Genomic DNA, 10000 nt, shown 5'->3' with positions numbered 1-10000 from the left:
ACTCTGTACCTGCTGAAGTGCTTTTTTTCGGGTGCCAATATCTCCTTTTCCCTGGTGTAACAGTAAAAGAGGCAGCGTGGGCATTTTTCATTTAAAAAAAATGGCTCCCAAACAACTTTCGACAGGAACTCAGTTCTCGCCGTTCACCTAGAAGAGCAGTTTAAAAGACTTGATTCGTTCGCCTTTGTCACCTCGCTATTAAGCAATCTTAGAGCCCAACAGGAACAATCCACCTTACTTCTGACATATTTATTCACTGCACAAGAGCTGCTAATTAATGTTCTTTCAGATAGATGGATACTTTATTGATCCCCAGGGGGAAATTCAGGCTTTTTTTATTTTTTAGTCTATTTCAGAGTCTGTTTTATTGTTTTTGTTTTAATTTAAATGTATTTTTGCTATTTCAGTTTTTAAACATAGCCTTAAATCCAGCGTGTCCATTCTGACCTTACCACCTCCAACTTTTCTCTGATTGTAAATATTGGAATTTGAGGCAAATACCCCTGCTGTACGGTAGGTATGACATCAGCAATGTTTTGGTGGCAGGCTGGAGTGGGAGCAGCTCCTGGAGCAGCATCGGACTCTGCAGGATTCTTTTGACCAGCTGCAAGCCGAGGCCAAGTTTGATGCGGATCATGCGAGACAGCAGCTGGCGGACAGGCAGCATGAGATGGGTGCACTGCAGGCTCAGATTGCAGTGAGTGAACTAAAACTTCTCTCCCTAAAATGTGAGCTGTCAAATAACTGAAGTTCTGGTGTTGTTTCCTGCTCTAGGAATTAAACAACTTCCTGGAATTGGAGCAGAAGCACACAAGCACGCTGACCTCCCAGTTAAGAGAAAACAAAGAAAGTATATCAAAGTGAGTCCATGATAGTCTGCAAACATATGACTACTTGACATAAGTCATCTTGTGTGCTTTCAGAGAACTTGGTGAAACTGTTCAAGAGAACACAGAGCTTAGAAAACAAATCTCAGTCATGACCGTACAAATCCACCAGCATGTAAGTATCATTATATATTTATTATTAAAATTCTACACTACTTCTTTTCACCCGCTCAATGTAATTTCAAAGGTATCCAAACTTGATCATCTAGAGCAGAACCAATCATCTGCCAATAAAACTATAAAAGGCCTGGAACAGAAAATAGAACAGGACAAAGTATGTGCAATTTATTTGTTGTCCAATGACTCCATGTTTTTACTTGTATATTCTGCCAAACTGAACTGAATTCATTTTAATTTTGTTCCCTCTTTGTCAGGATGTCTTTGTTGATCTGATCAACCAAACCAGAGATGTCCGGAGTGAGCTGAGACACAAGGACCAGACCATTAGCCATCTTTCGGGCGACATCACAGACCTTACTGTACTTAAGACCTTTTGTTTCATCAGTCATGTCTTGGGCCATGTGGCGGTATTGTTTAGATGGTTGTTAGTCAAAGGGTATGCAAGAAATACATAAACAATTGTAAACTTTATGTTAGGAATTTATTCTCATTATGGAATTGTACCATTCAATTATCCTCTGTGAACGAGGAAGTGCTTTAACTTACGTATAGAGCTTTACATGACTATGGTAATTCCGCTTCAATACCGCACATGTTGTTCTACCTTTATTCAGGTTTATGGTTAGAACGGCCCTTATATTTCCTCCTCCCTGTGGCTAAATTACTTTGTCTTGTGATTGCTTCTCCAGGCCAAGTACAACGCTGCCTGCTTGGAACGAGAAAATATACGGGAGCAAAACTTTAAGATGCACACAGAAATCACAGAACTGAAGGAAACTTTAGAGAGGAGCATTGCATCTAACAAAATAGAGGTGATTGTGCTTAACAGCACACTCCGTGTCAGTTAAATGCCATCACGTCATTTAAAGTTAGGTACAATGACAGTCAAAGTCACTGTGTTTGTGTGTGTGTGTGCCAGGTTGAGGTGTTGCAGGAAGAAATGACTTATGCCAATGAGGAGGTGGAAAGACTCACAAAGGTCTTGGATGAGCAGAGCAGCCACCTCCAAGCAGCTCAAGAGCAAACTGCTCAAAAGGATGTACTGATACAAAACCTACAGCAAGAAGTAATTTTTTTTCATCAAGAAATTATTCCAATAATAATTTTGTCATATAATACGAGCTGTGTGTGATGCAGATGCAGCAGCAGCACGAAGCTGTGGAGAAAACCATAGATGTGGAGTCAACACCTAAGTCAATACTTAAGGTACGTATAGTACACTTTCTATATTCTCTGTATTAGGCGTCTGAAATTTCTGCGAAAACGCCTTAAATCTGTTTTTTTTAAACATAAATTTTTGTGTCAAAATATCACTACCACGTTTTTTTCTTTTTAATGAAATATCAACAAAAAATAAGATGTAAAGAAAATGTTGGTATTTTAGTTATTCACGGAATATTAACAAGTCCTGAAGTGTTAAGATACAAGTAAGCTAAGAGCAACTGAGGTTGCGAGCTAAACGTAATTGGACAAGCATGGCAAATCTAATATGTTCACGACACATGTTTAAATTTTTTTCAAAATCTTGCTCCGCTCTTTTGTTGTGTCGGTTGTGTCCTTTGTGGCTTTAAGTTGTGTTGCGGCTTTATATTATTTTGTTGTGGCTTTTACAATCGTGTTGTAGCTGAAAGTTGTTGTGTTGTGGCAATATAATACTGCTTGGATTCAAAATGACATCATTTCCGGCTCATTGAATATGCGTGGTGGTCAAGCCAGCGTCTGTCTCAATGGCTACTATGCGCCATTTAGCCTTTCTCAAAGAACGATGCCCTATGCTTGCATTGTTTTCGGCTGTACGAATCGTTTAAATTGCAAAAACGATAAACGTTTCTTCAGAGTTCCTCGAGAGGTTATCAAGAATGGTGCAAGAGTGCAAGATTTTATGAAAAAAAGATGACATAAGTACCATGCACTCCAGTATAAGGGAGCAGAGCCGAAGAATGCACGAGTTTGCAGTGACCACTCTGTTAAAGGTTTGTTTTTTATACTTTTAACGTTTATTATTTCCCATTTAAGTATTATCTTGATATTATTTGTATTTAAGACACATTTTTGCTACAAGTGTTCCGTAAAGCACCAACTTGGTGAATCTAAGTAAAATAAATCAAATGAAAGCAAAACCTAAAAGAGTTAAGCTTTTATCAAAGGCAACTTTCAGCACATGAGATCTATAGTTATATTTTTTAAAAGATGGGGAAAAATACACATACTCGTGAACGGCACTTGCAACAGCAAGGGAAGGCAACAAACCTGACTGTAGACACAAAGTTAAATAATGAAATGCAACCTTATCTGATCAATTGCGTATTTATCTGGGTGAGTCTTGATACCAATGTCCTTGATCCAACCATACACAAAGAAGTTGTAGACATCCATGTCGTGTAGAATGGCATCAAGAGCACACAATAGTTTGATATTTTTAGGAACTGCACTGACCAATAATCCTTTATCACGAGACAAATCTTTTTTTTGATAAAGTATAGGAATCTATTCCATTGCATAGTTAAAAAAAATGTTCTCATCTGCTTTTTGCAGGAAGATATAAGCCCCTTGTGTACTTGCAGTACAACTGTCATCTTAGCTTTGTTGACCACCACTGGTTTTCACTTCCAGGAAAAAAATCACTTGTCGGAATACAAGCAATTGTTTTGTGGCGTTTGCATTTGTTGTGACCTTTCTCGACCACAGTAGGTTTCCGCCATTCTATGTATTGATGACTGATGGTGATGACGCCACAGACGGGCAGACCGACTTGAGTAACATTTAATGTCCTTATCATTAAAAGTGCTATGATAGTAAGCGAGTTTGCGAGCTCATTGTAAACAAAGGACGAACATGGCAAAAGTTGAATGGAAGGTTGATGTGACGAAAATTGATGCAGGAGCGTATCAACTATGTTTTGTGTCTGACAATATTTATATTAAATTTTTTTACATGTCTTGTCCAACCACTCGGGCAAATCATATTGTTGATGTAGATGCCCATATCTGTAGTACATAATTGTTTTATAAAAGAGAAGAATGGTATACTTCTCTTGTTGCCTTATTTGTATTTGACTTTATTAAATGTATGTATTTAATGTTTGGTGCTTTTGTGATAGAGTGATTGGAGCACGTACTTGTTGGTCACAAAAAACATTTATGAAGTTTTATTTTTTTAATTAATTTATTATGGGTCTACTGAAAATGTGACCAAATCTGCTGGGTCAAAAGTATACATACAGCAATGTTAATATTTGGTTACATGTCCCTTGGCAAGTTTCACTGCAATAAGGTGCTTTTGGTAGCCATCCACAAGCTTCTGGCAAGCTTCTGGTTGAGTTTTTGATCACCCCTCTCGACAAAATTGGTGCAGTTCAGCTAAAGTTGGTGATTTTTCTGACATGGACTTGTTTCTTCAGCATTGTCCACACGTTTAAGTCAGGACTTTGGGAAGGCCATTCTAAAACCTTCATTCTAGCCTGATTTAGCCATTCCTTTACCACTTTTGACGTGTGTTTGTGGTCATTGTCCTGTTGGAACACCCAACTGCGCCCATATACGTATGTATGTATGTATATATATATATATATATATATATATATATATATATATATATATATATATATATATAACTTAAATACACCTCACGATGATGCTTGGACATGTCATCAGTGATAAACCCGGGGTCATAGGGTGTTTCGGGTCTTTAATCATCAGACACCCTCGCCCGGGCGACCCAGCCGGGGGTGATCAGACCCCGGCCTGTGTCCAAGTAGCGGACTACGGATCCCCCCCTACGGATCCACAGCCACCGGGAGGCCTTTTCTGCGGCCTCTAGGATGTTCTTGGTGGCTTTTCTCGACTGCAGTCCTCTAATGCCAAGGATTCTGAACACACGCTGTAGTGAGTGACCAGCAAAACCCCTGCACCCAATTTAGACTGGTTTACAGCGGGCTCTCCAGCCGTTACTCCGACACTCTACAGCGAGCTCAGCGTATTTGGCCCTCTTTCACTCATTTGCTTCGTCAATTCGCTCCTCCCAGGGGACAGTCAGCTCCAGTAGCACCACTTGCTTGGTTGACTCCGATGTTAACACCATGTCTGGGCGGAGTGACGTGGTAGCGATATTGGCCGGGAACTTGAGTTGCCTTCCCAGGTCAACATGGAGCTGCCAGTCACGAGCGGTGGCCAGGAGCCCTCCTGAGAAGTTGGGCTGGCGGCTTGCCTTCTGTCCTGCTCTGATGAAGGTGATTGATTGCTTCAATGCGGCCTGGGACTTGCTGTTTTGTATCGCTGCGCAGATAGAATCCGCCAGGGCTTTTAAAACTTGGTCGTGGCGCCAGCGATACCGCCCCTCCCCTAGTGCCTTTGGGAAACTGCTCAGGATGTGCTCCCAGGTGTACCTCCTCTGGCACAGTTTGCACTCCGGAGTGTCTGCTAGGCCCCAGATGTTCAGGTTGGCGGGGCATGGAAGGACATCGTACACAGACTGTATGAGGAAATTTGTGCTCAGAGGTTCAGCTCTCCAGAGCTCTGCCCAGGTGAGTTTTCGAGGTTCTGCATGCTCCCACCTTGTCCACGCCCCTTGTTTGGACATGCTGACCATCCGGCAGCAACGTTTTTCCTCCACCTCTGCACGGATCTCCTCTTGAACCAGTTGGCACTTCTCCTTGCCACGGGCCCGGTCCCAGCGTGGCTTTGGAAAGCTGCCAAGGCCTGCCCTCCCCCTTGCCACAGTACCCAACAAGGTTTTGTGCCTCAGCCGCGCCTCTGCTCTGCTTACGGCTTCTTGAGCCTGCGACTTCCTTCTGGTCTTAACAACGATTCCTGCCGAGGTGACCTTGATATCTGCGGAGTCCCTGTACATCAGTGGTCCCCAACCTTTTTGTAGCTGGGGACCGGTCAACGCTTGAAAATTTGTCCCACGGACCGGGGGGTGGAATTGTTTGTTTTTTTAAAAAAAAAATTTCATAAAGAAATACAATCGTGTGCTTACGGACTGTATCCCTGCAGACTGTATTGATCTATATTGATATATAATGTATATATTGTTTTTTATGTTGATTTAATTTTTTAAAAACAAATTAATTTCTTGCGCGGCCCGGTACCAATCGGTGGCCCGGTGGTTGGGGACCACTGCTGTACATCATTACCTCTCTGGAGCGGGTGACCTTGAATTCCTCCAACTGTCCCCTAAGAGAGAGCTGCAGCTTGGTGGAATGGCCATAAAGAGCAATGCTGCTTAAGGACCAAGGGAGCCCCAGCCATCTCCTTAGGAACTGGCTGATGGTCTTCTCTAGTACCTCAACCGTTGTCATTGGTACCTCGTAGATTAACAGAGGCCAGAGTATTCTAGGCAAGACTCCGTGTTGGTACATCCAGGCTTTAAACTTTCCTGGGAGACCAGATTTGTCGATGGCTGTGAGCCATGAGGTCAGGTCGCTCTTTGTCTGCTGCAAAGCCACTGCATCCTTCAGGGAGCTATCAAAGTTCTTGCCCGGGCTCTTGACAGGTCTTTCGATCACCGTTGGAATCAAGTACTCTCCAACTGTAAAGCGGAAATGGTCGGCCACTTTACCTTTCTTTAGGGCCAGAGACCTGGACTTTGCTGGTTTGAAGCTCATCTTTGCCCATGTGATGAGCCGTTCAAGCCCCTGGAGGAGCCACCTGCACCCAGGCACGGATGTGGTCATCACTGTCAAGTCATCCATAAAAGCTCTTATGGGGGGCTGCCGGGTCCCAGATCTTGATTTTGGCCCTCTGCATTCAACCTCCGCAGACTTGACAATCATGTTCATTGCCAAGGAGAAGAGTGACACTGAGATTGTACAACCAGTGATTATGCCCTTCTCCAGGCGGTGCCAGGCAGATGTTACTTGGCTTGAGGAGACTCTTGCTTTGAAGTTGTTGTAGTAGTTCATGATGAGATTGCAGATCTTCCCAGGAACATGGTGTCTTGTCAGTGCTATTTCAACAAGTTTGTGCGGGACAGATCCGTAGGCGTTGGTTAAGTCAAGCCAGAGAGTTGCCAAATCTCCTTTGCTCTCCCTTGCCTCTCTGATCAACTGCGTCACCACTCCTGTATGCTCATGTTGCTGGATTGAGCTGGTTCACATTCAGAAGACAAACTATGCATTACCATGGAATATGATAAAAATGAATGAAATCTCCTAACCATGTTGAATTATTCTTTATCAATCAATCAATCAATCAATGTTTATTTATATAGCCCTAAATCACAAGTGTCTCAAAGGGCTGTACAAGCCACAACGACATCCTCGGTGTCGAGTGGGTCTGACATAATATTGTGAAAGTCCAACACATCAGCGAAAGTCCAGTCCATGGTGGGGCCAGCGGGAACCATCCCGAGCGGAGACGGGTCAGCAGCGTAGAGATGTCCCCATCTGATGGACAGGCTAGCGGTCCACCCCGGAGCAGAGTAGAAAAGAAAAGAAAAGAAACGGCAGATCAACTGGTCTAAAAAGGGAGTCTATTTAAAGGCTAGAGTATACAAATGAGTTTTAAGATGAGACTTAAATGCTTCTACTGAGGTAGCATCTCTAACTTTTACCGGGAGGGCATTCCATAGTATTGGAGCCCGAATAGAAAACGCTCTATAGCCCGCAGACTTTTTTTGGGCTCTGGGAATCACTAATAAGCCGGAGTTCTTTGAACGCAGATTTCTTGCCGGGACATATGGTACAATACAATCGTCAAGATAGGCAGGAGCTTGACCGTGTAGTATTTTATACGTAAGTAGTAAAACCTTAAAGTCGCATCTTAGGTGCACAGGAAGCCAGTGCAAGTGAGCCAGTATAGGCGTAATATGATCAAACTTTCTTGTTTTTGTCAAAAGTCTAGCAGCCGCATTTTGTACCATCTGTAATCTTTTAATGCTAGACATAGGGAGGCCCGAAAATAAAACGTTACAGTAATCGAGACGAGATGTAACGAACGCATGGATAATGATCTCAGCATCGCTTGTGGACAAAATGGAACGAATTTTAGCGATATTACGGAGATGAAAGAAGGCCGTTTTAGTAACACTCTTAATGTGTGACTCAAACGAGAGAGTTGGGTCGAAGATAATACCCAGTTTATAATACATATAAACTGAATCTTGAACTACAAAATTAAGATGAACGGTTACGTTATTTGTCTTTTAGTATATCTTATGTTAGATATTTTATATAAAGTAAAGTTAAAGTACCAATGATTGTCACACACACACTAGGTGTGGCGAAATTATTCTCTGCATTTGACCCATCACCCTTGATCACCCCCTGGGAGGTGAGGGGAGCAGTGGGTGAGCGGTGGCCGCGCCCGGGAATAATTTTTGGTGATTTAACCCCCAATTCCAACCCTTGATGCTGAGTGCCAAGCAAGGAGGTAATGGGTCCCATTTTTATAGTCTTTGGTATGACTCGGCCGGGGTTTGAACTCACAACCTACCGATCTCAGAGCGGACACTCTAACCACTAGGCCACTGAGTAGGTCATATGTATCGGCTTCAATTAAATATTTTAATATGAAAAAGATAAACCTAAGCAAATAATCACAGTGAAAACTGTGACTTTACAAAATGTTACAGTATAATTAAAATGCATTTTTTAAATATATTTTGTCCACCTTTCAGTGATGCATGGCTATTACTTTAGTTGATTATGTAATCATCCTAACTTTATATATTTATTGATGTATATACACTACCGTTCAAAAGTTTGGGGTCACATTGAAATGTCCTTATTTTTTAAGGAAAAGCACTGTACTTTTCAATGAAGATAACTTTAAACTAGTCTTAACTTTAAAGAAATACACTCTATACATTGCTAATGTGGTAAATGACTATTCTAGCTGCAAATGTCTGGTTTTTGGTGCAATATCTACATAGGTGTATAGAGGCCCATTTCCAGCAACTATCACTCCAGTGTTCTAATGGTACAATGTGTTTGCTCATTGGCTCAGAAGGCTAATTGATGATTAGAAAACCCTTGTGCAATCATGTTCACACATCTGAAAACAGTTTAGCTCGTTACAGTAGCTACAAAACTGACCTTCCTTTGAGCAGATTGAGTTTCTGGAGCATCACATTTGTGGGGTCAATTAAACGCTCAAAATGGCCAGAAAAAGAGAACTTTCATCTGAAACTCGACAGTCTATTCTTGTTCTTAGAAATGAAGGCTATTCCACAAAATTGTTTGGGTGACCCCAAACTTTTGAACGGTAGTGTACGTAAATTGTATATAGCTGTATCGGTGATGTTAATTTAGTGTACATTTGTTGATGGTGGTGGATTTTGTCTTTAACTACCGTACTAAAAAAAATAAAAAATTCTGTGGTATGGGAGATGTGTCAAAAATACAGCCAAAAGACGTTGGTAAATCTAAAAGTAAAATGTTGTGTAGAAAAGGACACCATTGCAAGAAATGTAGTCTTGATTTACAAAATTTTCTTTCAGGGTTTGCGTGGCAGCACTTCGTGCTGATAGAAATGTTCCTCCTTCTTTTTTCCTCAAAGGGTGCTCATAGCTCTGCTGTATGGATTTGTCCCAACACGTTGCTTTCACACTCTCATTCTAGACCCCCTGCACCCCGGGGAGCTTCAGCAGAGACCTAACCCAGATCTTGGAAAGCCAGGACAGAGAACTGGAGAATCGACGGTCCTCCATGATGACCATGGAAATCCTCTTAACTGAGCTCAATGCTGAGAGAGCGGCAAAGAATGAGGAGATTCAACGGCTCAAAGTATGGTTTTTAACCACTAAGTTTTATGCTGTTTTAATATCATTGCATATTGCAAGTCAGCAGCTTTTAAGTTTTGCAAGAGTTCTACTACATATAATGCACATCAATGCTGTGTTTATTTCAACCTCAGGCACAGTTGAATGAGAAAGAGAAGGTCCGCATGGAGATTCAGGGTTTGCTTGACCAGTTTTATACCAAAAATAGCAAGCTGCCTCCGAGCGGAACTGAAAACAGGTGTAGTTCATTACACCTTTTTATGACATAATCT

The 10000-nt window shown here is 41.9% G+C and overlaps 1 protein-coding gene across 1 annotated transcript in view; it reads left to right on the top strand.

Annotated features, from left to right (window-relative positions):
- The window catches only part of LOC133646621 (kinesin-like protein KIF15-A), a 27354-nt gene that overhangs the window by 12447 nt on the left and 4907 nt on the right, over positions 1 to 10000 (top strand). Inside the window, exons 21-30 of the mRNA XM_062042187.1 lie at positions 547 to 697; positions 775 to 860; positions 924 to 1002; positions 1075 to 1161; positions 1262 to 1366; positions 1697 to 1819; positions 1927 to 2073; positions 2145 to 2213; positions 9568 to 9732; positions 9863 to 9966. Of these exons, the coding sequence (XP_061898171.1) occupies positions 547 to 697; positions 775 to 860; positions 924 to 1002; positions 1075 to 1161; positions 1262 to 1366; positions 1697 to 1819; positions 1927 to 2073; positions 2145 to 2213; positions 9568 to 9732; positions 9863 to 9966 (1116 nt within the window). The remainder of the gene's footprint in view (positions 1 to 546; positions 698 to 774; positions 861 to 923; positions 1003 to 1074; positions 1162 to 1261; positions 1367 to 1696; positions 1820 to 1926; positions 2074 to 2144; positions 2214 to 9567; positions 9733 to 9862; positions 9967 to 10000) is intronic.

The sequence above is a fragment of the Entelurus aequoreus genome, linkage group LG03, assembly GCF_033978785.1.
Source record: "Entelurus aequoreus isolate RoL-2023_Sb linkage group LG03, RoL_Eaeq_v1.1, whole genome shotgun sequence".
Lineage (NCBI taxonomy): Eukaryota > Metazoa > Chordata > Actinopteri > Syngnathiformes > Syngnathidae > Entelurus > Entelurus aequoreus.
The sequence above is the reverse complement of the archived record's forward strand: the minus strand, read 5'-3'. Positions and strand labels throughout refer to the sequence as shown.